The sequence below is a fragment of the Cibotium barometz genome, chromosome 60 (assembly GCF_041138505.1).
Source record: "Cibotium barometz isolate CiBa-2024 chromosome 60, ASM4113850v1, whole genome shotgun sequence".
NCBI classification, from domain to species: domain Eukaryota; kingdom Viridiplantae; phylum Streptophyta; class Polypodiopsida; order Cyatheales; family Cibotiaceae; genus Cibotium; species Cibotium barometz.
The window spans coordinates 4,880,270-4,907,012 of NC_141105.1; the positions used below are offsets into that span (position 1 = coordinate 4,880,270).

General features: G+C 50.4%; 1 protein-coding gene across 13 annotated transcripts in view; it reads right to left on the reverse strand.

The window, feature by feature from the left end:
• Positions 1–26,743, reverse strand: part of EMB2746 (RNA-metabolising metallo-beta-lactamase family protein) — a 175,332-nt gene that overhangs the window by 14,607 nt on the left and 133,982 nt on the right. For all 13 annotated transcript variants that reach the window (XM_086794020.1, XM_086794018.1, XM_086794021.1 and 10 more), the window contains exons 17-22: positions 16,217–16,698; positions 15,958–16,077; positions 15,656–15,787; positions 8,235–8,342; positions 7,554–7,822; positions 7,174–7,357 (exon numbers count right to left, since the gene is read on the reverse strand). In XM_086794020.1, the coding sequence (XP_086650146.1) occupies positions 7,244–7,357; positions 7,554–7,822; positions 8,235–8,342; positions 15,656–15,787; positions 15,958–16,077; positions 16,217–16,698 (1,225 nt within the window). In that variant the 3' untranslated portion in view covers positions 7,174–7,243. The remainder of the gene's footprint in view (positions 1–7,173; positions 7,358–7,553; positions 7,823–8,234; positions 8,343–15,655; positions 15,788–15,957; positions 16,078–16,216; positions 16,699–26,743) is intronic.

Sequence of the window (26,743 nt, forward strand, 5' to 3'; positions counted from 1 at the left end):
GATGGTGAAACAACCCCTTGATCTCGCGAACATTTTCTAAAACAGAGTATTATCAACGCTTTGTTGACATGTTTTCTGAGAAGATTGAAGGCACAGAAACGGAACGGAATGGAAATGAAATGACAATACAAGTGCAAAACAATGATAACCAAGAGTACTCACATGTAGACCAAGAGAGCTTGATGTTGATTGATTGTCTAAGACTAGAAAGTACAATGCCTTTATAGGATAGGCACACACACTCTAAGTGTCACATGTATATGGGATAAATCCCAATATGCCACATGGCACTTACACAAAGACTAGACATAAAACTCACTTTAGACACACTAGAACACTCACTTTGACTTCATGTTCTAACACCCCCCGATGAAGGCAAGGTGAGAGACTACTGGAATGAGCCAAGAACAGAACATGGCAATGACGGACTACCAACCTCCAAGTTAGAACTAGACATAGTTCCCACACAATCTCAGAGGCAAGTGAGCATGGCTCAGAGGCTAGTGAGCATGGTACAAATGACTCAGAGGCTCATCAAGCATGGCTCAGAGGCTCATCATGCATGGATGCATGAACAACTCAGAGGTCTAGACAACTGGAGCAACCTGAGATCCTATCAAAGCCAATACATGACTCCACAATACATCCCCCTCCTGACTCCATAACAGAATGGTGGGGAGTCAGACACGAAAAAACAGGAAAGATTACAACATTTTAGGAGGACAATCCAAGGCTGTGAACCTTTATTGACTCAACACACATGATTTATTTGCATTCATTTTAGGGGGACTCCCAAGGCAGAGTACCTTCAACACACTCAAAAAACAAAGTCAAGATCATCCGGTGCATAGACCTCTTCATCAAGAGAGAGATCTTGGATGTGAGCAGTGAGAGCATGATTTGGAGTAGAGGTGTCTGCATCGTCTTCGTCTTCGTTGGATATAGTCCCAACCAAGTTGGCATGGTCTTTAGATTGTTGTTTGGCCAGCTTCTGGAAGCAACGATCTTCGGTGTGACCAAGCTTTCCACAGTAAGTGCACTTGAAAGGTTTGAAGTTACCTTTCCCTTTAGGAAACCTCCCTTTAGAAAATAGTGCATTGGCGTCAGGAGTATCAATATGCCTTCTTTCATGATCAAGAAGCATAGCAACCATGTCATGGTAGCTCATGCTTGCCACTCTTAATGCTGGTATAATCTCCCGATACTTAGGAATTTCTTCAATGCTCGTGAGGAGCACCGCGACTTGGTCTTCATCCCCAACTGGGGCCTTCAACGCAGCAAGTTAAGTGATGAGAGACTCCATATGATTCAGATGAGCGAGAAGAGAGTCCTCATGCTTCATCTGGAGTTTGAAGAATTCTTGACGGAGGAAGACCTTAGAATTGATTACCTTATTGCCAAAGAGACCTTCAAACTTCTCCCATAATTCTTGAGCAGTGGAATCAAAGTCAAGATGATGAATAACTTCATCACCCAAACCCAAACCAATGAGAGAAAGGGCTTTGTCGTTTAAATTCTCCCAGTGTAGAATTTTCTTCTCATCCGATTGTGGCTTTTTATCCTTGCCACAAACAACATTCCACACCCCGTCTTTCATAAGGATAAGACGCAACTTTGTTTGCCATGTCGGAAAGTTCTTACCAGTGAACTTTTCAATGAAGGCACTTGTTTTCGAGGACTCCATGGCAATCAACTTGCAAGTAGCAAATTCAGAGGTGGAACCTTGTGAACGTCAATACCTCGAGTAGGAAATGAAGCAGGGAGCCACGAGCTAGATCCAGGGGCAGGCACGAATTGGAGCAAGATAATCCATGAACGAAGAGGGCATCACGGGTAGTTGGAGTAGATGAAGCAGGGCAGCGGCCTGTTGAAGATAAAGCAGGGCAGCGGCTTCATAAATTCGTGGGCAGCTCCATCATCACGAACAGATCAGCATCAATTCAGGACAGCAATGTGGGGCAGCTCCTGCATTGTCTCGAACAGAAAATTACGGGCAGCAGCTGGGCAGAGTGGCGGCCTGAACAGGAGCGGCAGCAGGACAGCAGAGTGTGGCGGCCTGAACAGGAGCGGCAGCAACAAACGGCTTGTTGCAGAAATTCGTGGACAGCAGCAACGGCCTGTTGGAGAAGATGCGCAGGAATGTGGCGGCCTGGAATCGGGGCAGAATATGGCGGGCAAATCTGCAGCAATAGAGGCGGCCTGATGGAGCAAAACGTGGACAGCAGCAGCGGCCTGTAGAAGAGACAGGAGCGGCTTGCAGGGTAGCAACGTTGGGGCAGATGGTGGGCAGCAATTGGAGCAAACGTGGAGCAGAAATCGGGGCAGCCACTTGGAGAAGACGGGCAGCAGGTAGTAGAGGTCTTCAAGATGGAGGAGAGCATACTCTCTTGCACTTAGAGAAAGAGAGAGAGGGCATGGCTTCTCTTTTTGGCCTCCCTCTCCTCAATCTCTAGGAGCAAAGGAGCAGTGGCTCTGATACCACATGAAGGCACAGAAACGGAACGGAATGGAAATGAAATGACAATACAAGTGCAAAACAATGATAACCAAGAGTACTCACATGTAGACCAAGAGAGCTTGATGTTGATTGATTGTCTAAGACTAGAAAGTACAATGCCTTTATAGGATAGGCACACACACTCTAAGTGTCACATGTATATGGGATAAATCCCAATATGCCACATGGCACTTACACAAAGACTAGACATAAAACTCACTTTAGACACACTAGAACACTCACTTTGACTTCATGTTCTAACAAAGATGTATCCTATAAATTTGTTAACAAAGAAAAATGTTTCCTTCCAATGGAGACTAGAGCAAAATCAAGCCTTTTGTTTGCTTAAGAAATACATGAGTCAAGGTCCGATTATGCAGCCTAGGTGGGGGGATGACTTTTATGTGAATCCAAGTGTATCATCACATTCAGTGGGTGCTATACACTTGCAAAAGGGAAATCAAGGACGCATGAAACCAGTATATTATGCAAGTCGACAACTCACTGATACCGTGAAGAGAGATGGTGAAATAGAGAAAGGAGGTTTGTCTTTGGTCTTTGCAGTGAAGAAGTTCAGGTCATACTTGTTACCTCGCCCTTTTTTCTTCCTTACATCTCAGCTTTCTTTACAATTCCTCGTTCGTAAACCCAATCCTATAAGAAAGTTTGCAAAGTGGCTTTGTGATAGGTTATTGGTCGCTCAGCTTCCAACATTAGCTCCCATGAAACACACTTGAGTCATGAGGCTAGGCCGTGTACTGGCCTAAGTTACGGCTAGGTTCCCCTCAACCTCTTGTTCGGAAGTAGCGGAGGAGGCCATCTGTAACATTTGAAAAGAACATCAGTCATAGTGACTTGTAGGAGCTCGCAGTCCTCCTTTTTGTTGTGTGTGTGTTAGTGATTTTTATGCATGGCTGTATGATGGGAAGAGTGTTAGTGTGGTGAGCAATGAATCAAGAAGGGATGTGTGTGAATTAGGGTTTGTCGGAAATTAGTCCTAATCCGTAAATGGCCAAGCGTGAAGTAGTTGTGCATGAAAGGTTAATCCGTGAGGTGTTAATCCATGAAGGGTTAGCACGTGAAAGGTTAGTTCGTGAAAGCTTACCCCGTGAAAGGTTAAAGCGTGGTGAAGTGTAAAGATGTGAGGGGCTTAAGCCGTGAGGTTAAACCCATGAAGGGCTTAACCTGTGACCATGCTCTACACCAAGCCTACGGCGTCACATACCACCACAACCCAAGGTGTCCAAAAAAAGAGCCAAAGTCTAGGCCTCGGTTGGGTCTTGAACACCCTCCAAGGGATCAGCCCTCAGCTCACCTGTATTGGCCTTGCGTTTTTTTACAAGAATCAACTTCGTAGCTCCATGCTTTCATTGTTATATGCAAACTTGACACACAGAAGACAATCCCCCTAGAGACACAAGCTAAAAGCATATCCTGAAGCATCCAACTACCTCTCGGGATGGCCATCTATTATGGCCCCATAAATCATAACAGTTCGCGTGTAGATTTGAGACTAAGTTTAGTGTGGGTATGCATAGGTTATAAATGACTTACGGACACTTGTGAGCATGGGAAGGCATAAAAGTCAATCGTTTGAATAGTGAGCTTATACACTACTATTGGATTGAACCTAGAGACCTAGGGGCAATCAATTTGCAAAAATTCAAGGTGCAAACAACTTTTTTCTTTTGGCGAAAAGAAGACCTCTATTAAGTATGAATAAACCTTACAAAATCACCGCTGGAAGCTGAAACAGAACAAAATCTCATCCCAAAATGTAGGGCGATCTCAACCAATATGGGGCACAAAGGTACCAAGAGAGTCCAGTGGGGTTCATTGAGAAAAAAAATCCCTTGATCCCACTCCCTCGTGAAAACAATGCGCAAATCTGGATGGTCCTTGTATACGAGCCTACGTGGCCATAAGAGTATGAATAATCTCTCTCCATATAGTACAAATGCACTGATTGTCGTATACACAAGTGCCCTCAATAGCCTCTGTGCATCTGGCCCTCCACATCTGCCAAGTAGCAATCAATCCTCTGCAAAGGTGGTCTATACTGTGTACAAGGAATATCTTGTAGCATGCAGCGTTGGGCCACACATCTGCATAGCATTATCGTGGTGTCCAGATCCCTGCCCTCAAAAAATATTTGTGGACCAGACTAAGTGAGCCAAGCAATAACGCTGCACGTAACATAAATGGTCTCTCTCCTCAATCTGCACATAAGCTGAGCTATAAAGCCCCAAATCCTCTGAGCAGCTCTACACCCCCATATACAATGTTGCACTGTCTCAGAAGCTACTTGGCATCTCGTGCAGGCATGGGCAAAAAACGATCTCTTGGAAGAGGAAAAGGATAAGTTCCCAGTTTGCTAAGTCTCACATGCCTTTAAAAAATGAGTCAAACGCATTCACCTAGGAAATCTAAGGTTGTTTGAATGGTTTATCTTAGAATCCCTAAAGATTTTCCTAGGTATAGTGCACCTTCTGAATCATTAAGGTGCTAAATGAGGCCGCTTATAAACTAGATTTGCGAGAATCATCATGTCTTTCCTGTCATGAGACTAAAGGATAGTCTTGTTTCATATGATGAACTCGTTTGGTTAGAGGGTTCCTAACAGGCAGCAGACATGTTCTAGGTTTTATCTTTGAAGAGCGGTAATCAGCGGGCATGTTCTAGATTATCTTTAAACAGCGCTCAGCAGCAGCCATGTTCTAGAGATGCTGATTAATTTGCAGGATCATTATGAGGAAGATGGTACTTGGTTCTTACTAGTAACTTCTCTATATGATGGGGGGTTAGAGGAGAGAACACCAAATGGCCATCAAAGTCATAGCTGCCTTTATCATTCAGGTTACACACGTGCCGAGGGAAGGCCATGATTATGGATGTTTAAGGTAATATGTTCCTTGTGGGTAGCTGTGAGTGTGGACTAGTGGGAAAAGAGTAGGTGTGCTTTTATTATAATCCACTGCCTATATAAGTCAGTTGCTTGCACACAAAGAGGACTCTCTACTGGAAAATTCCCATGGAACAGAGACTCAACCATGTCCTTGGTTGTGCTCTAGCCACACACTTGGATATTAGGCTCTAGTGGTATGGGTTCACAGGGTTTGGGCGAATACCATGGCCTGGTGTCGGTCTAGACACTCCTATAGTTAGGTGGTAAGCTTGCCAGCTCCAACAGCTTTGCAGGTGTTGGGTAGAGGTAAGGGTCTGCTTCATGTATACAATCCCTAGCCCCTGTGTGTGCATGTGTTTTTGTGCCAGGAGATGGGCAGAGGACATACAATAGTGGATAATTGCATGCCATGCTTATATATATATACCTAGATGAATCCAAGAACATTCCCAAATTCACCTTTTAGGATCGTGCAAGTTATATACTCATGGTAGTCAACCCACAAGACTACATAACTATCAACTCCATTATGCATAGTATGGACTAGATACTACGACATCCCCACTAACGTCATCAGTGCCCAATAGTGGGTGTAGAACTCTGTATCAAGATATGCTCTCACACACGCACTCCACAAACGAGCGCGCGCGCACACACACACATAAGGGCATATATTCACACAAATACCATGCTTATAACACGACAAGAACAGAAGCGGCACAGAGGAGGAGGATACTGCACCTAGGAACCAAAGATAGGCAACCCAAACAAACCACACACCCCCACCACCCCCCGAAAACACAAAAACATTTAAAAAGTTACAGTACCATGCGAGTACATGGTACATAGACAAACCAATAAGCCATGCAAGCATGCAATATGTGCTTGAGGGATTTCATGCAGACATAGGATCATTTTCATTTTTTTAATAAATTTTTGTTCTGGATCTCCACCATTGTAGTGGGAAGGAGGCGTCGTATGGTTAGGCCTTTTTTACCCTCTAGTCATGTAGCTTTCCATAACAGCAGCATGCTTAGAAGAGAGCCCTCTTCTGGTCTTTTGAATATGCATAGTATTCATTTTGAGGTATAGCGGGCAGACATGCATCGCTGTACTTATTGGTTACAAATAGATAATTATTATTTCAACGCACAAAAATAGGTGAAAAGTTTCTTTACGGCACTTGTCCAGATAAGTATGTGAACTTGCACCATGCCATTCGTTTGGTGTTTGGTGCAAACACATTCCATCGGTGGTGTATCTTTTGTATGGGGGTGTCTTTAATTCTCCTTCAGGCTGTTCCATGTTTTCAAAGGCCCCTGCTAGAATGTAGTATGGCCATTAAATTGGGACTTAATTGCAACACCTCTAAAGGTCTATCCGCTGCCCACTGCAGGCAGTTCTGCAAGCACCGTATCCTTAAAGTGTCAACCCTCTTCGTACCTTCAGGTCTTCCCTGATCAATTCTTTCACCCAAGCTTTCCCTTTCATTCAAAGATCTCTACCAGTCCATCATGCCAATCAGATCCAGTTCCTTAACTAGTACGAACATTGTCATGTGGATGCCTTGATTTCAGATAGCAGCCCCCTACCCCTCAAGGTGATTGTCCTAGGATCATGTATATATAACATAGTGCAGCTAGAAAAGAGGAGTTACAGGAAGTCGATAACAGTACAAACAATGGCATCGCTCTTAACCTTTAAATACCCCCAAAACAACTGACTTCTGAACTCTCAAACTTTCTAAAGCATCATAGGTAAAAACATGTACCTTGGTTTCACCTATGTTGAATATGGAATATCCTCAAATAGCAGTCATTTTCAACCAGCAAAGGCAGATGTTACTGAGGTCCCATCTCCACTTTCTCAATCTCAGCGAATGCTTCATCCAATGCATCAAAAAAGGAAAATGGTTCAGTGGGAACCACACCATTTTCTCTATCCTCTGAAGCACTCTGCAGAAAAGAAAAGGTACTCCTTTCTGAGAAACCAGTACGAAAAAAAAAACATTCCTCACTCACCCACATACATGTAATTAGCCATGTATCAAACCTGTATTTGACATTTGCATAGCGAAATTATATACTGCTACCATAAACATAGCGTATTGAGACATAAGGAAACAAGAAAAAGCAGAAGCTTTACCCGTACCTTATATTTCTTGACCAATGAAAACCAAACCGTTTTACACTGGTCCGGACTTCGATCAAAACCTGCTTCAGCTAGAGTCTGTGAAACCCCCTTCCAAAGCCCCTTTCTTCCTTGTCCTTGTCGCATATCTGCCTCTTTCTGCTTTCGGGCCTCAATCAGCTTCAGGATTTCACTTGAGATCCATTTACGCCTCTTGATGGGAGGTGTTACATGCATGGCATCATCCTGATCCTCCTCAAGTTCTTGTGTTGGTTCCTTTTCAGGTATAGCTGTATAAACAAGAACGCATTACAACAGCAACCTGGTCCTTTCTCTGCTGAACAAGTCAAAAGAACGATCATAAAGAAATCTAAAAAAGTTAAAACAAAATATTTCTTGTTCTTCACAGAGAGAAGGGCTTTAAGCATAACCCCTGGCCATGGAAAGGGAAGATCTCATCCACTCCTTAATGGGAGGATGATCTCTCTGTCCCCCCCACCCCCCCCCCCCAAACCCCCCAAAAAAAAACTCACGATGTCGGTAAAGACCCAGATTCTCTATAGACAATTGCAGAACATCACTAAGTTTCTTTTGGCTGGGCTATTGATCAGCATGGCCTTTCCAGATGACTGTTGTTAAAATGAAGCTGAACAAGCATCATATTCAATAACCATCAGGCTAACTGAACATACAACTGGTTACCTGTACTTGAGATTGTAGCTGCATCCATGGATGGTGTGCTTGGTCCAGTAGGCACAACAGGCTCGACAGACTTCTCTCTAGATGTCTTTGCAGAGTGCCTTGGTGAACCTGCAACACCCATCAATAATCTAGGCTTCTTGACTTTACACCACTTAACATAAATTACAACAAACACACGTCAAAGAAAAAATCATTTCTAGCGACAATCGATTTGACTCGCCTGCGAGCTCCGCCCCTCCCCCCCCCGCTGCTTCTAGCCATCGCGCCTCACTCTCCCCCCCGCCAGTCCTGCGCTGTCTCCTCCGCCCTCTCCCCCGCCTTCTTCATCGCGCCCCTTTACGCCTTCTCTCCACCGCCTTCTGCCTCGCGTACCCCCCCGCCTTCACTCCCCCACCTCCCTCCTCTTCTCCGCTTTCTTCCCCCCCCGCCTCTTCCTTCGCCTCCTTCCTCGCTGCCTTCCCCGCCTCTCCCCCCGCCGTTTGCTTCCCTCCCCCATCCTTTTTCCTCCGCCTCTCTAACCACCTTCGCCTCCCTCTCTCTTCTCTCCCCCGCCACCTCTCCCCCCTCCGCCTTCTCTCTCCTCCCTTCCGTCCCGCCCCTCCGCCCACCGCTAACTCCTCCCCGCCTCAGCTCCCCCCCCCCCCCCCCCCCCGCCCCGCCCCGCCCCCGCTATCCTGTAGCCCTCCGCTTCTCTTTTTTTCCTCGCAGGGCTGTGTCCCTCCCGTTGGTGACCCCGGTTTCTGGCTTTTTCCCTCTGGAGGACTCCATGGAAGCCGCTCCGACTAACCCTGCCGATTCCGGTCTCCGTCTGGAGTTCACAGCTGAAGATCTTCAGTTGTTTGTTTCCACAGTTTCCGCTCTTGAGGCCTCCTCCTTGGTCTGCAAGATAGTGGGTAGCCGTCCGATGCGGAGAGAGCTTCGCGACCTTCTGCAAGGCAGCCTTGTTGGCGTGCCCGCCAAGATCGTCAGCGTGGATTTTTTGGGACGTGGCTACTATCAGGTGGATTTCGAGTCCCCACAGGCAGCTCAGATGGTGCTGGCTCGGAGCCCCATTGCCCTCCGCTCTTCCCGGGCGTTCCTGGCGCGATGGACTCATGGTTTCGACCCCGCTTCTGACCCGCTAGCAGGCGCGACAGGTTTCCCCGTCACTATCTGTTTTCCTGGACTCCGTAGGGAGTACTTGCCCCTCTTGTCATCCATTGGCAAGGCGTTCGGGCAGGTGGTGGAGACGCCTCAGACAGCGGCTTCAGTGATTGCTCGGGCAGCAGGACTCCCGGCCATTCGGGTTGTGGTTTCGTCACCGGAGTCCCTCCCGAAGACGATCCTTCTCCCTTGTCTTTCTGGAGGACATATGATACAGCGCGTGGAGTATTCGGGCCTCCCCGGCCAGTGTTACATATGTCGGGAGATGGGCCATCTCGCACGCGCCTGTCCCCGCAAGGGGGCTCATCCTTCACGTTATGCCGCCTCCGGACCCCCTGCAGGAGACCCGAGGGGTGGCCATCCACTTCAGAGACCGGACATCCCTGGCTCGTCACAGCAGGCGCCATCATCTGACGAGCAGGCCCCGGCGGAGGATGCCGCGCAGTCCCAGGAGGCTGGCGGATGGCAGGAGGTTCGCCGGCGGAAACGCCCGGCCCGCAGGGACCGTCGTCGCAGACGCCAGCAGGCAACACAGGCTGGCGGACAGGCGACTCCGACTGGCGTACAGGCACCTATCCGCACTTATGCTCCTGTCAGGGATAGGCGGCCAGCAGGTCCCACCCCGATGGACGAGGATTCAGACTCAGTGCCCGTTGAGGCCGCTGGTGGAGCCTCCCACGTGGAGACCCCGCTCCCGCCTCCCCCCGCGGGGGGCCCCCCCCCTCCTTGGAGCAGATTCCTGAGGATCCTGGGCCGCACTCCTAGACCCCCGGCTCCCCTTCCCCTCACCCGGAGAGCACTCCTTCCACCCTCCCTTCTCCCCCCCCAGCCCCCCCCCTCCCGCCTCCCCCGGCGGCCCCCCCTGACACCTATCCTCTGGCAGATGCCTCTCCATCCTCTCCTCGCTCTCCCCCCTCCTCGCCACGAGCCCCCATCCCTCCCTCGGCCTCTCCAGGATACTTCGCCAGACCACCCACTGCCCCGGGCCAGCGCAGCTGGGTAGGCCAGAGCTCAGTCCAGCGGCTGTTCCACCGCCACTCCGGGCCGGTGGAGATGGCGATCCTCGCCTCGCCCGCCACACAGAGTTCTCTCCAGCCTCCCCTGGGGGGCCCCCGCGAGTGATGGGGCTACCAGTGGATTACGGTTTTTTCAGGTGCCTCCAGCTGGACGCTGGCCCGTTCGAGACACTGGTCGCGCCCTTGCGAGTTTGCGTGGTGTGCCATCCCTCTCGTTCTCCCTCTGTGGTGAGCAGCATGGTGGCTTTCTCCTTTCCTCTCAGTGTTGCCCCAGACACAGCATGGGATTGCAACTCTGTAGAGGAAGTTTTGCGTGATCAGATACTGGAGTTTTCTCACCACTTCAGTGACTTGGGGCTCACGGACCTATTGCAGACCCGATTACACTCAGCCCGCATGAGCTTGTTTGGTATAGGAGACTGGTGGGCGGATCCGGTCCACACCTCAGTTGAGGCGGTGCTTCTGATTCTCCTCCATGCCGCCCCGAGGGTGCAGCCTACCTTTAGATACATATATGCAGAGGATTGGTCTCACGCCTATGCCCTGGACAGGGCGAAGGCGGAGTGGGGCTGGACACAGAGACAGGTCACCCTCTTTTTGGAGAGACTCCGCACCCGGACAGACAGTGATTATTCTCCCTCCAAGCCGGCGCCCAAGACTCACAGAGTGTAGGGCAGATCATCCGGGCCGGCTGAGAGGGGTGAGCCAGTGGAGGCTGCTTCACTTGCCATAGCTCATCCATGAGGATCCTCTCATGGAACATCCAGGGTCTCGGTGGACATCGCTGCTACATTGGCCGGGGCAGACTTCGCCAGGAGATCCAGAGGGCTCTCGTTGGAGGACCCATAGATATCCTTTTCATCCAGGAGCACCACCTTTCTGCCGGGCGTACCCGCACCTGCGGGAAGATCTTGCCAGGCACGAGTCACATTTTTTGGTCACCGGCATATGGCTCCCAGGGGAACCAGGGTGGAGTATGCATCTCAGTCAGCGAGCAGCTTCTATCCGAGGTTGTGGACTCTGGCATTCTGGTCCAGGGTCGTGCGCAGTGGATCATCCTTCGGGTTGGGGAAGACCGCATTGGCTTCCTCAACTTCTACGCCCCTAATGGGGCGACCGGGAGAGCCGAGTTCTGGAGCACCATTAGGCAGTCCCTCCCCTTGGCAGACCACTGGTGCCTCGGAGGGGATTGCAACATGCTGGAGGATGCAGAGGACAGGATGGGGGGCAGCCAGGAGACCATTCATGGGCCGGAGCTCGCTGCCTGGGAGGAACTAGTGCTTCAGGTGAGAGGCCAGGATCCGTGGACTCTCCCGGAGTTTGGCAGGTTGCAGGGGAGTCTATCTTTCTCGCGCTCGGATAGACGGGCCACAGGAGTTAACCTATCCCGCATCGACAGGTTTTACATTGATGAGTGGGCCTGTGATAGAGGTGGCACAGTGGGCATACTTGCAGGCTCCTCGTTTTCAGACCACTATCCAGTGCTTCTCCAGATCGAGGACCCCACGAGAGGAGAGCAGGGCCAGAGCGTCCGGATTCCAGATTGTCTCATAGAGGAGCCCGAGATTGCGATCAGAGTTGAGCAGGTCTGGCAGGAGCTGCAGTTCAGGAGAGGATCGGCAGCCAGCGATCTTGCCAGTGGCTTGCAGGAGATCAGCCAGATGCTCAGACAGGCTGCCTTGGACCGGCTGGAGGCTTTCAGAGAGCAGGAGAGGAGCCTACGGAGGAGTCTAGCGTCCCTCCAGAGACTCCAGGAGAGGGATCCTACGAGCCCTTGGATCTCAGAGCAGATGGAGTCAGCTCGCACGGAGATCAGATCCATCGAGGAGAGGAGGGTGGAGTTCCGATTCCATGCTCGGGCTTCCTTTTGGACACAGGCTGGAGACAGAGTTACTCGAGATTTCTTTGAGGCGACAGGGCCTCGCTTCAGACGAGAGGGTCTCAGGCGTCTCCGGCAGGCTGATGGCCAGGTTGTGGTGGATCCCCCCAGGGTTCGGGCTATAGCCACAGATTTTTACAGGGACCTTCTCTCTGCTGAGCCAGCAGATGACAGGGTGAGAGAGGCTCGGGAGGCAGTCTGGAGCTTCACGAGACCGGTTGTGCCGGCCCATTTACAGCACTCCCTTCTCTCCCCCTTCTCAGATACGGAACTGGAGGAGGCTCTTCAGGCATTACCTCGGGGCAAATGCCCAGGAGAGGACGGTCTTTTGGTGGCTTTCTTCCAGAGGTACTGGGGCCTCTTACACAGGGGCTTCAGATTGGCATTCCAGGAGATTATGGAGTCAGGAGTCATGCCGGACAGCATGGCTGAGGGGTTGATCCACTTGATCCCCAAAGAGGGAGGAGACAGACTGGAGATTAGACAGTGGAGACCGATCACCTTGCTAGGCACGGCCTACAAGGTCCTAGCTAAGGCGATCAACAGGCGGCTTCAGCCTCACCTTCCGGACATCATCCACTCCACGCAGACTGGCTTCATCCAGGATAGGAGCATTCTGGATAACATTTTCTCTTTCTGGGAGGCTACGGCTCTGGCTAGATTTCGACAAGAGGATCTGGCAGTGCTCCTTCTCGACTTCGAGAAGGCATATGATCGGGTGGACTGGGCCTTCTTGGAAGGCACTATGGAGAGGATGGGCTTCCCCCCTCAGTGGATCCGTGGGGTCTCTGCACTCTACTCATCGGCTCATAGCCAGGTGCTGATACAGGGCGTGCGCGGAGAGAGGTTCCAGCTCTCGCGCTCGGTGCGGCAGGGGTGTCCCTTAGCGCCCTTTCTTTTTCTTTTTGTGGCGGAGGCCATGAGCACTTTTTTGACGGCACAGGATACAGGTTTGCGGGGCCTCCAGATTCCCATCCGCACCTCGGAGGAGCTCCTACACTCGGAGTTTGCGGATGACACTGCTGTCTATCTTCAGGGAGGTGAGGAGAACCTCCGCCGCTTCGCCTTAGCCATGGACAGGTTTTGCAGAGCTTCGGGCGCTTTGATCAACTGGCACAAGTCGTGTGGGCTGTGGGTCAGCTCTATGCCCCCCCCGACTTGGAGGCCAGTTGACGGTTTTCAGTGGCTGCCCCCCGGCACTACAGTGCGTTATTTGGGATGTTATGTGGGCATTGACATATCTTCGGAGCAGCAGATAGCCCCCCTTCTTCTGAGCATTCGGAAGAAGCTTCTGTATTGGAGTACCGCTCGTTTATCTCTGGCTGGCCGAGTAGTTGTGGCCAACCAGGTTCTGCTTGCTACTATGTGGTACATCACTTCTTGCTGGGCCTTCTCTCGGGCATGCATTGGCCAGGTGCAGCGGCTCATCAGGAACTTTCTTTGGTCCGGTGGCGACGGGCGGCCCGCCAGGGCCAAGGTGGCATGGGCGGTGATCACTCAGCCGAGGGAGAGAGGCGGCCTGGGCATTGTTGATCCTATTTGCCAAAGCCGAGCATTGCTTGGCAAGTTGGTAGTTCGTGGCCTCCTGCCAAGCGCTGAGCCGTGGAAGGAGTTTCTTGTTTCCAGGATGCTCAGCCGCACCCCTTCTCTTAGCGGCCCCTGGACCCCCAGCATCAGGTGGATCTTTACAGAGCAGCGATCCAGAGGAGTGGGCCTTGGCTTCGAGGAGCGTTTTGCAGCTAGCCTTCTGAGGGCCTGGTCGCATCTGAGGCCGTCACTCTTCCAGACTCCTCCGGGCACCGATGAGGAGCGCCTGAGGCAGCCATTGATCTGGAACCCCTTGATTGGACTTCCCAGTGGCCATATGGTTGGATCGCGGTCTCACGTGTCGTGGGGCCCGTTGAGCTCCGGCCCAGCCCAGTCCCTAGACGACTGGATATGTTTTCAGCAGCTGCCTCTAGAGGCTCAGGAGAGGAGACTCAGTGGGATGAGGGGCAGAGAGTTGATGAGACATGACATTGAGGCGGCCATCCCCCGGGAGTGGCGGACCCCAGTACAGGACCCTCCACCTCCACAGTGGATGGGTGTCTTTACTCGGCATGAGATCCTTCTAGCGGTCTGCGGCACAACGGAGAGAGTCGCCCCACTCACTTTCGAGGTGGGAGAGGGTGGCCAGCTTCAGAGGACACGACTAGATTTGGATGGGCTCCAGGGTTGTATTCTTCAGAGGGTGCGGGTGGTCGGCTTTCATCAGAGACAGTGGCATGTAGACCCCTCACCGGCCTCGATAGGGGAGGACTCTTCTTGGAGATTATGGGCTTGGGACAGCAGGCCTCTTATTCGCCTTCAGTGGGATCCAGGTGAGTGGTTTTGGCGAGATCCCTACCAGCCCAGGCATCCCCTTTTTCCAGTACACAGCGAGGCTGGGGCGGCGGATTCAGAGGCACAGGATAGCGAGCACCCCGGCGGCGGCCGAGCATTGGCGGCAACAGGGGCTCTCCCCTGCCTTTCTTAGGGACTTCTGGCAGCGCCTTTGGGCCAGCTTCCGGCCCCGGAAGGTGACGCTTTTTCTCTGGCTCACAGCGCATAGAGGACTGGCTGTGGGGGCTTGGCTAGCTTTTGGCAGACACCCAGCGTCCTGCCCTCGGTGCGGCCATGCACAGGAGTCGCAGCGGCACTGCTTATGGGATTGCCCACAGGCACAGCAGGTCTGGCAGCGCGCTCTCAGGATGGTTTTTGCAGGCTCACCAGGTGAGATGCTGGTGACGTGGGGTGCGGTGGCTTGGGCCACGGACAGCGGCCCGGCCCTTGGATATGAGGACGTCCCTGGCAGTGCGACCATCCAGGTCTCTGACAGGGCGATGGCGGTGGTTCCGACGCCAGACTTCTCTTCGGCAGCCCCTCAGGAGGGGGTCGGGCACAGATGGGAGATGATCAGCAGCATGACGGCTTGGCACATATGGAGAGCCCGATGCAGGGAGGCCATTGACCGCCAGGCGACTCCACCGGCGGAGGTCATACAGGCCCTCTGGGTGGACATCATTCACACCTCGAGAGGACACTGGGGGAAACTCCAGGGCGACTCGGATCGCATGAGAGGGCGCCGCAAGGCTTTCCTCCGCACTTGGCAGCCTGGCCCTTTCCTCACCGCGAGGGGCGAGGATGTCACTTGGCACTACAGGCCTCCAGTCTGGCTTTTCTCACCTCCCATATGTACTACTAGGTAGCCCCCCCCAGAGAGCGGCCAGCCACGGGGGTGGAGCTCAGGAGTTCACTGTGTTTTTATCCCTCCTTGCGAGGTGAGCTTTGTAGCCTTATGGCGTTTTCTCATTAACTAATAGAAGGATCTTTTTCCCAAAAAAAAAAAAAAAATCATTTCTCACCTCTGGTTGAATCAGCAACCAAGTCTGGCACAGCTTTGGTTGAATGAGCCACAAAGTCTGATGCAGATTTTATTGCCTGTGCTGCTTCCAAGGGCAGATTATGATCCACAAATGCCTTGTGCTTTGACTCACCTTAGAAATAACCAGTTGAAAGCAAAACATCAGTCTCCCTTTTATTCTCTCTTCAGAATACATATTGTTCCCGAGTCAAAACAGCTAGCAAACCTTCTAGATTGATAGCAACCCTTTATTGATACCACAAATGCACCTACTAAACCGTCTCAAAAGAAAAAAAAGGTTACCTGTAACTGGTTTCTGAGAAACCCATGGTGAATTGGTACGGTTTGAGATGACTACATCATTGTCACCAGCATCTCTTGAGTTTTCTCCGAAGTATCTCGATGACAATGCTGTGACAGTATCTGATAGCAAGCCATTATCAGCCAAATTAAGCATCCACATGTCCAATGCTAGTTTTGATGGTCCTACAGTGGTAGCAGGCCATCTAAACCATGTGAATTTAATTACAACAAGCAACCGCCTAAGGCAAAAAGTTTCTACCTGGCGTTAATGTTGAAGCTTTGTCAGCAGCAGAGCGAACAGAATGCAACATTTTGGAAGACAAATTAGCATCCACATGTTTTTCTTTGGTTGAACGCACAGCATGCTTGCTTAAAGCCACATTTCTATTGGAGACCTCCTTCTCTTCCAATGAAAACTTTCTGGTTTCTGCTGTAAAAGATGGAGAGCTCTCTGTAGCAACTACAATGACATCTGGCCTTCGGTTACTGTACTTCTGTACTACTTTCCGTAGGGCAACTCCTACTGTGTGCTCTATCGTTCCCAAAGTAGAGTCTAGCCGAAGACTAGCAAGGGCTGCAGAGGCTGCTTTTTGCAAGGCCTCCAGGAGCTTTCCACGGTCCACCCAAAGACAGCGTGTTGTAACTTTTATGCGGCCTTTCAACCCATTTTGAGGTCCTGCCTCACTATCTCTTCTTTTGGGCACTTTTTTCTTATCTGAATCCCTTCTTGAGACATCTATGCTGCAAAGGAAACATTTTTAGGAATACTTAATGCAAAATGATGCCATGGCACATGAACACCTGCATTAGGTTGTTCCCCCCCTTAAAGAAAGTTGTCAAATCTTGTTACTAACAGACACTCAAATATCCATGCAAATACATTAATACTTCCTTTTTCACCAAAAAGTTTCAGAAGAGCATGACTGGATCACAATAACAGCCCCCCAGAATGGCAACAGAAAGCAGGCAAATGAATTGTTTCAAAAAAAAAAAACAATGCCTCAAAGAAGGAAAAAAAAGAGCTAGATGCATTTGATGTTTAAGCATAGATAACAAATGACTCACACAATCTATTGAAACTTTAAAAATGCCTAGCTTAATGCATGTATGTTGCTGAGAAAAGCTAGAAAAGCTATTGCAACAGAATATAAGCTGTATGCACATGCAGCATGACTTGGCACTTGTCTTGCTAAAAAGTATACCCTCATGGACTAGCTTAACCATCACAGGAATAAAAGATGGGATTTAAAAAGGACCATCTCCTGCATAATACAGATGGTTTCATCCATAGACCTAGGTATTCACAGAGGCACATATCACATGCTATGAGGATTGCCATTGGACAGACCAGGGTCCGTTCACAAGTTTTGGATGCAGGACAGGGCTGTATGTGGATCCACAGCGAGAAGCACTCGCAGCATCTGCCAGCTATGTGAGATGAGGCAGATCAAGACAGAGAAATGCTAACTTTTCATGTGCCCCGTTTAGTACGAAATCCAGGGTAGACATCATTGCTTATTCCAGGCAGGTTTCAGGCCTCTATCACAGATCAGTCAGTGCCCCTATCAGAGATGCATAGGCCTCTTCCTCAAGGTGAGACAGCTCCAACAGGAATTGTTGACTTTTAGAGAGACCACTCATCAGACACAGAAACTCATGAACTCTTTCTTTCAGAATGCAGAGTATAACAAGCAGCATGGTACAGAAGATGTCATTTTAGGCCGACAGACAAGATCTAGAATACCACAAGAAACCTTCGGCATATGCCTGCTAAGACACTTTTTGCACAAAAGCTGGAGATAGAGAATTCTCTTTTTCAAGCTCCCTGTACTGCTGTTGTGCAACTGTGTGGCGCCTCCTTCCAGCCCTCCTGTCTGCCTTCCACCCCGCCCGCCTCCTCTCTGACCGCCCACCATTCAGCCCTTCACCCATCACCCCCCTCCTGCCTGTCACCCATCACCGCCCCCATCTTCTCCGCCTGCCTTCCAGCCCTTCCACCCACCTGTGCACCAGTGTGCCTCCAGCCACCTGCCATTAAACTCACCCCCTGCCCGCCTTCCTCTCTTCCGCTCACCGTCCTCTCCCCTCTCCTGCACTTCCAGTCCTTCCTCTTGCATCTCCCGCTTCTTTTCTCGCATCAGCATCATATAGAAAATTCTTAGCGTGTTCAAGTCGACCTTCCTGTTCTGATTAGCATTATGGCCCCCACCAAATCCAATCCCTCATCATCCCCATCCGCTACAGACGAGCTCCAGGTCCTCCGAAATAGTAATGAACGGCTTCCGCATTGGATCATTGGGGGAGATTTTAATACGATCGAGCAGTCAACAGATAAAACAGGACATCAAGGGCTGGTACAGCCTACCAAGAGAGCTGCATGGGAGAGATTTATACTCGCTAAACATACCAGTGAATGTTAAATGAGGACGAACAGTCACAGGAAGCCCTCCTCCTTCCTCTGCGGTTGGTCTCGTTGATGATTGGGTTCTTAATAGGGTAGGTTGTATATGCATTGCAACTAGGAATATTGTCCATCTTGGGAAACATGGCTCTACGCCCCGTATTGATCATGAGAGGACTATCAGAGGCACAGGTGGGCACCCCTGCAAAGAGGATGAAAAGCATATACCTAGATGAATCCAGGAACATGCCGAAATTCACCTTATAAGAAAGTGTAATTTATAACCTCATGGTAGTTATCCACAAGACAATAAATGATCAACTCCATCATGCATAGTATGGACTAGATACTACGACATTCCCACTAACCTCATCAGTGCCCAATGCTGGGTGTAGAACTTGGAATCAATTTATGCTCCCCCCACCCCCCACCCCTCCCCCCCCCAAACACCCTAAGAGCATACATTCATACAAAGGTCTGTGTACTAAAATTCTGTTAGAGCTCTGGACGTCCAACGTGCCCTTTGGATTACACATACTCTTTGCATTGTCACGATTGAGTTGGAGTATGCCATGGATGATGGAGAAGAAGGTAGAGTATCAATACCATGCAAAAGAATCATTTTGGATCAAGATGGGTGGCAACTGTAACAAACACTTCTTTGCAAGTCATGATCATCTCTTAACAAAGATAGTGTTGCAAGATGCTTACACTACTTTTCACTCCGATCCCACTGTGGTGACACAGATTGCATCCAACTTTTATCATCAGCTACCCTTTGCTCAGCCTCATTCTCCTCTGAGAGATGGAGCAGTGCTGAAGGTGTGGGCCACCATACCACAGCTAATGATGGAGGAGATGACAATATCCATTGACGCCTCATCAGGTAAGAGACACTCTTTGCACTACCCTGCCGCAAGTGTCCATGAGAAGACGGTTTTATCACCCTCCTTTTTCTTGGCTTTTTGGGATGATAGGGGAATAAATTACTATGGCCTTCCACAATATGTGGAACACATGAAATATGCACTCTTCCCTTCCAGAGAGTCTTATCCATCTCATCCAAAAGGTGGAGATAACAAAAACATAAGCCAATGGAGGTAGGTTAGAGTTGATTGGGGTTTTCTCGAAGGAACCCTTAGATGCATGGGTTTCTCTACGTATTGGATCAGAGGCGTGTGATGCTTATATAGTCATGCTTGTATATTGACGCACATAGCCCTATACTGGCATGTGGTGACACGAGAACGTTTCCACAAATCTGTTGGTTTTTGGATTAGTGACTCAAAGTGAATCAATTGGGGTGCAGAACTTGGATTTACTTGGATTGGGAGAGGCAACACTACGAGATTGGTGTCTCCCCTACACAACAATTTGCATCAGTTCTCATGAGCATAAGGAAAAAGCTGCTTCATCGGAGCTCTAGGAAACTGGACGGAGCCTTTACAGAATTGGTGTTTAGTATTGCTTGCCTCAAGGCTCAGCCTGGTATATCTTCTCCTGTTGGTGCTTCTAATAAAGATGCTTTGGTCAACTGCAGATATTGGTCTGTAATTTTGTTTGATCAGGTTTGGATGGCATTATAGATACTCATGCCAGAGTTACATGGGAAACTAGCATTCATCCCAGACAGAGAGCAGAGCTGAATATTATAGATCCAAATACCCTGTGCATAGCCTTGCTTTGCAAGCTAGTGTTTATAGTCTTTCTTCTTCCGGGTGCTAAGCCATGGAAGAACTTTGTTAGATGACTATGGCATCCCATTATGTGGAATGATTTCATTAGAGATGACTATAGCCAACCTTTAGGTGCCTCTGGTGATATGCAGTGTGGCTGGGAGAGATGAGAGATGTGCACCAACAGGTAGGCATTGAAAGCATCTCCGAAGTCTTCCCATGGATCAAAAAATGTCACCACCCAGCACCTCAAGGGAAATCGACATATAGAGCAGATTGATGCTGCTATCCCCCATGAGTGCCTCACTGACACCTTTCATTATGAGTTTCACCTGAGATAGCATGGTTCTTTTTCGAGTACAGGTGTACCGCTGCAGGTATTAACCATGCAAGATCAGGACAGGAGGGAGATTCAATATTTCTTTACTATCTTCGTTGGTTGAGGATTTGTGATATGTGACACCCAAGACTTCATCCTTGGAACTGTCCTCCACCCTCTGAGAGTTGTGGGTCGCTCAGGGAGACCAGTACTGGTCTATTGACCCTCCCCTTGTGTCTGTGACTCAAGGTTCTTGGTGGCTATGCCTTTATGGTGGATGTCCCATTGAACATCTCCTGTGGGATCCTGGTGAGTGGGAATGGATTGATGCAACCAATCCCTTCAAGAGTTTTCCTTTTTCACTTACACTATGAGAAATGCTAGACTATTACTACTTGGACAGAATCAGAGCATTCTGACCCTCGTGCCACACTACGCAAGATTTGGATTCCTTCATTGATTCAGAAGAGGTTTTGGCATTGGCTTTGGCACTCTTACAGAAGGAGCCAGATATCCCAATTTTTATGGTTATTGCTACACCCTTTTAACCAGTAGAGAGCTGTCTTTGTTGCGGGTCCAACTTTCCCTAAATGCTCTAAGACTCTACAAAATTGTCTTTGCGGTTGCAAAGTCGTCCAGAGGATATAGAGCTACATAGCTCAGCTCTTCTTCCAGGCACTAAGCCATGGTGACACGAGAGAGCACTTCTACAAATCTCTTGGTTTTCGGGTTAGTGACTCAAGGAGAGTCAATTGGGGTGCAGAACTTTGATTTACATGGATTGAGAGAGGCAACACTACGAGATCGGTGTATCCCCTACACAACAATTTGCATCAGTTCTCATGAGCATAAGGAAAAACCTGCTTCATTGGAGCTCCAACAAACTGGCCAGAGCCTCTACAACATTGGTAATTAGTATTGCTTGCCTCAGCCTGGTATATCTTCTCCTGTTGGTGCTTCTAACAAAGATGCTTTGGTCAACTGCAGAGTTTGGTCTGTAATTTTCTTTGGTCAGGTTTGGATGGAATTAAAGATACTCGTGCCATAGTCACATCGGAAACTAGCATTCATCCCAGACAGAAAGGAGGGCTGAATATTATAGATCCAAATACCCCGTGCATAGCCTTGCTCTGCAAGTTAGTGTTTACAGTCTTTCTTCTTCCAGGCACTAAGACATTGCTTGCCATTTCTTTGATAGCCAGACAACCATGACTCCGCCATAGTGATCCATAAAGGGATGGCCCACAGCTCCATATTCCTCGATCACATGCCACAACATCCCTAGGGAGACTTGATACCATCTGGGAGCTTATTGCAAGCATCACTAACTGGCACATATAGAAGAGTAGATGTGCTGAGGTGATCGAGGGTACTTTATGACACTCAGTGGGGCATCCAGATTTATGACACTCATGCAGTTTTACCATTTGGGGAGATATTCTTTATCATACCCTATTTGCCACTTGGGCCCATTACACATATAGGACATTGTGCATAGAGCTTTGGCGGATACAATAGGTTGGTGAACATAACAAGGAAGAGAGAAATAGAGATAACGAACTGTGAAGAGAAAGAAGGATAGCATGACTCAATGATTAATGATTTGATTGATATGTTAATCACCAAGTACAAACTCTAAATAACCAACAATCCTGCCATCGCAGCAAAAGGTGAGACCTAACAAAAAAGAAAGACACTACCTCCTAACCCCATCACATGCTTTGTCGGAGCCAACTCATCATGCACATCTCCCGTGTCATGATAATCCTCCAATCACATAATGCAATCGAGGCACCAGCAAGGCAAAGACTTTAGCCCACCCCCTAGCTCCTAAACTAGGATAAGGATACCTTTTATACCTAAAGGCACACAAAAACATAAGTACAATCAGATTTTAGGGGGACTAGCCAAGCCAGAGAATCCTTAGACTCTCACACACACACAAGTAGCTAGAATGTCCCCAGACGCAGGCTGTTGCAACCGTTATTTTTTCATCTTCAACTAGCACCTCATCATCATCAGCTAAGAGATTAGCGTGATGCTTTTCTTGCTCTTTTTCTAACTTTTTAAAGCAGTCAGACTCCTTGTATCCCATCCTTTTGCAAAATCTGCACTAAATCTTCTTGTTATTCTTCCAATTCTGAGTTCCCACAAAGACTTTGTTGTACTCAATACTATTGTTGGCTTGCTAATCTTCTTTGTCTCTTCTATCCATCTCAAGGATAAAGGCCACTAGATCTTCAAACTTTGTAGCCACTACATAAAAGATCTCCAAGGTCTACTCAAACCATGTTATTCCAGGCATGCTCTTAATGAGCACAACCACTTTGTCTTCATCCTTAGGTTCACATTTGACGTTGGAAAGTTGTTGGACTATTGACCCCAAACTTCGCCAAATAGTCAATCAACTCTTCATTGTCATTCATTTTCAGATCATAAAATTTAAGCTTCAAAAAGACTTTCGAGTTTTTGTGATTTTTTTACCGAAGATAGCTTCCAGTTCGGTCCAGATATGCTTGACCGTAGACTTGACATCAATGTGATGCACTAGTGAGTCTATAAGTCCAAGCCTATGATTGTGATGGCCCTTTGGTTGTCTTGTTAACGTAACTTCAATTCCCAATCCATAATGATAATTCATGAAGTAGAGGCACATGGTCCATGAGCGCAAAGAAGACACTACTCAAAGCTGAAGGTCGACAAGATCTAAAGACAGGACTATGAGGTGAGAGGCATGTTGAAGATCTAAGGTGGCATTGCAGATCTAGGAGTGCCCACATGGCTGAGACACCAAGCAATGTACACTGTGCAGTTCACAGAGGGGTGAAAAGCAGAGGAAATGAGGTTAGAGGTGAAGGAATGCTGCCGGGCCAGGGGCCGAAGGCGGGCAGGTAGCACCAACGAGGAGGACTTGTCACAGGCTGCAAAGATGGGACAGCCATGAAGAAATCGGCGCAAGGACGAAGAGGTGGTAAAAGCCTGAAATGGCATGGTCCAAGCAAGGCTTGCTGGCATGTAGCACCGCCTCACACCCGGGTGGCTTAGTCAAGGTTCTTGGACCCCACCCCCCCAGGCCGCCAAAATGGCTGAGCAGCCTGCTCAATCAGCCTGGACGGCATACTATCACATTTCCCCACAGTGGGCAACAGAAAGTGGTGGCACGAGTGCCAGTAGTTTGCCTGGAGGCGGTGCTACAGGGCGACGGCATGAGTAGACAGGCAGTGTTCTTGGGCATTGACGTGACCGGGCGACCTCGGCATGTAGACATACCAAGTGAATGGGCACAGCTGCATGGCACAGAGTGCTTGCACATAGGGGCTGCGAGGTGGCAAGCCTAGCTCTGATTCCACTTATAGAACATTGTGCATAAAGCCATGGCGAATACAGCTGGTTGGTGAATATTAGGAGTAAGAGAGAGAGAGATGACAAATTGTGAAGAGAGAAGGATAGCACGACTCAATGATTTGATTTCATTGATATGTTAATCACCAATTAAAATGCCTTTTTGTAGGTTTGCAACCTTATCTTTTGACCGAACCAAATCACTCACAAACACACACAGTTACACAAGACTCTCTTCGCATCACCACACCCCTAACTGACTGTACCTTACACTTTATAATGAGGATTTATGGCTTCTAGCCATGATTTTGCATTGATTCTTTCATACTTAATAGAATTCTGGTTTTTGCAGAATAGAATACTTGCAAGCGGATCATCTTTCTGCTGCTCGCTGAAGCTCCCGATACCACCCTGCTCTGCGCACCTTCGCCCCCCCCCTCCTCGCGCCTTCCTTCCGCCCCCCGCTTATCCCCTCAGCTCGTCGCTGCGCCCCCCCTTTCCTTCCTCGCTGCTGCGCCGCCCCCCCCCTCCTTACTCGCCGCTTCGCCTTCCCCCCCTTCTTCGCCATTTCGCCTCACTTCTTCGCCATTTCGCCATCCCCCCCCCGCTCCGCCTGGTCGCCATCCCCCCCCCGCTGCCGCCTGTTCCCCCCCGCTGCCGCCTATTCGCCTTCCCCCCCGCTGCCGCCATTTCGTCATCCCCCCCCGCTGCCGCGTGTTTGCCCCCCCCGCCTCTTCGCCTCCTCTCGCCCGTTTCCTTTCAGCAGCGCCCCGCCCCCTCCTTCTCGCATTGTCGCCGCCCCCCCCCTCTGGGCCTCTCCTCCCCCCTTTGCGCCGCCCCCCCCCCTCCCTCCTCTATCGTGCTGCTTTTCACCCCTTGGGGGTTTTTAGTTTTTTCTTTCCCTCATCGTCATCCGTCCTTCCGCCTCTTGGTGTGCAGCCCGCTTCTTGCAGGTTTTCCGCTTTCGCCTCGCCTTCGCTTGAGCTTCAGACTCTGATGGAGACTCCTCCCGCCTCGCCTCAGAGGGACTCTTCCGCAGCCCCCTCGCCCGCCCCCGAGGTCATCCCCATCAGGCTTTCTCTTTCGCCGGAAGAGGAAGCGAGCCTCACCGCAGAGGTGGAACGCCTTCACGCTCACTCCACCATCTGCCGTATAGTCGGCACTCGCCCCAGCAGAGGGGAGATCAGGGATCTACTTCAGGCTCGCCTTCTTGCAGATGTGGGCAAGATCCTTGATGTACAGCTCTTGGGCCGGGGACATTATCAGATCGAGTTCGAGGCCGCCCAGAGCGTTGCCAAGGTCCTTGCCATGAGTCCTCTGGATATCAGGGGTGCTCGGGCTTTCTTCAGGCCTTGGCAGCATGGATTTGATCCAGCTGCGGCGGAGCAGGGAGAGCGCCTCTTCCATATTACAGTTTGTTTCCCTGGTCTCCGCCGGAAGTATCTTCCGCTCCTCTCCAGGCTCGGAGCATTGGTGGGCTCGGTTCTTGAGACGGGCCCCTCAGCAGCTTCAGTGGTGGCCAGAGCAGCTGGGCTACCTTCGGTCAGAGTGTTGGTATCTGACATCTCCTCCCTTCCTAAGGTCATTCAGCTACCTAGGATAGGGGGGGGTGGATAGATCAGAGGGTGGAGTTCTCGGGGCTCCCGAACCAGTGCTTCATTTGCAGGCAGGTCGGTCATTTGGCCAAGGCCTGCCCTCGCAGGAGACCTCGGCCCTCACCACAGCAGCAGGCCACGGATGGCCCGCCCACAGATTCGGCTCGGCAGGCTGCCTCAGGGACACCTGCTCAGGCCACAGAGACCTCGGAGTGGCAGCCTGGACAGGGGCGCCGTCGAGGGAGACAGCCACAGCAGCACGCCCAGGTACCGCTGCAGCAGCAGCCACAGTCTCAGCCTCACTGGGTTCCCGTGAGGAACAGATTTGCTCCCCTTCAAGAGGAGACCCCTGCAGCGACCGAGGACCAGGAGATGCCAGCTCCCCCTCCTTCACCTCCCCCACACCCATCCCCTCCCACCGCCTCGCTTCCACCATCGCCGCCTCCCGCCCCCGCTCCGGTCTCGGCAGCGGCTCCCTCTCCTCCTCCCTCGCCTCCCCCTCCTCCCCCTCCGCCCGCCTCGCCTTCCCGGGAGGTCCTGGCAGCTCCCGGGCGCTCACCTGCAGTCCGGAGGGCGCTGAGCACTGACCTCGCTCGAGCATCACAGAGGAGACCTATGCCGATTAGGGCCTCACGGATTTCATCTATCCGCAGTCGGCTGAGTCGCCTCGGCATTCGACAGCGCTCGGCGGCGTTTGATTATACCTTCACACGGCTCTTTGGAGCAGAGGGCCCCCATGAGCCAGCACCCATCCGAGTGCATGTAGTGATACCTCCGGCCCGCGGGGAGGAGGCACTAGACTCAGCGGTGGCCTTCTCGTTCCCTCTATGTGGACCTTGTGACCGGGAGTGGACTCTAGAGCTCGCTCTCAGCACGTTGAAGACTCAGGCAGTTGAGTTCTCTCATCACATGAGCGATTTGGAGGTTACAGATGTGCTAGGCCGACTTTGGGAGTTGGCTCATTTTGTCTTGGATCCCGGGGGTGTGGATACATCCGGGATTCGGCATTTGGTCGTGCGCATAGTTGCAGATTTGGCACGCGACCCAGGATATGTGAGTATTCACGAGGTTACTATGTCAGAGCAGGAGGCAGTCGCCATGGGTCACAGCCACTGGCGCCTGATCCGGGATTCTTGCAGTACACCGGGTGGGCAGACTCGCAGCCGTTCGGATGGGGACTACTCTCCATCCAAGCCGCTTGCGAAGGCCCGCCGCACGGCTGAGACAGCATCCACCTCAGTAGGACATCCATGAGGATCATCTCATGGAATGTTCAGGGCCTTGGCGGAGCACACTTTATACGCTATCGAGGCTGCTTGAGGCGGGAGCTACAGAGATGCCTGGTTGGTGGCAGCATTGACATTCTGATGATGCAGGAGCACCACTTGGGTGAGAGCAGGATCCGGAGATATGGTTCGGTGATGCCTGGTAGATGGGACACTTTCTGGTCTGC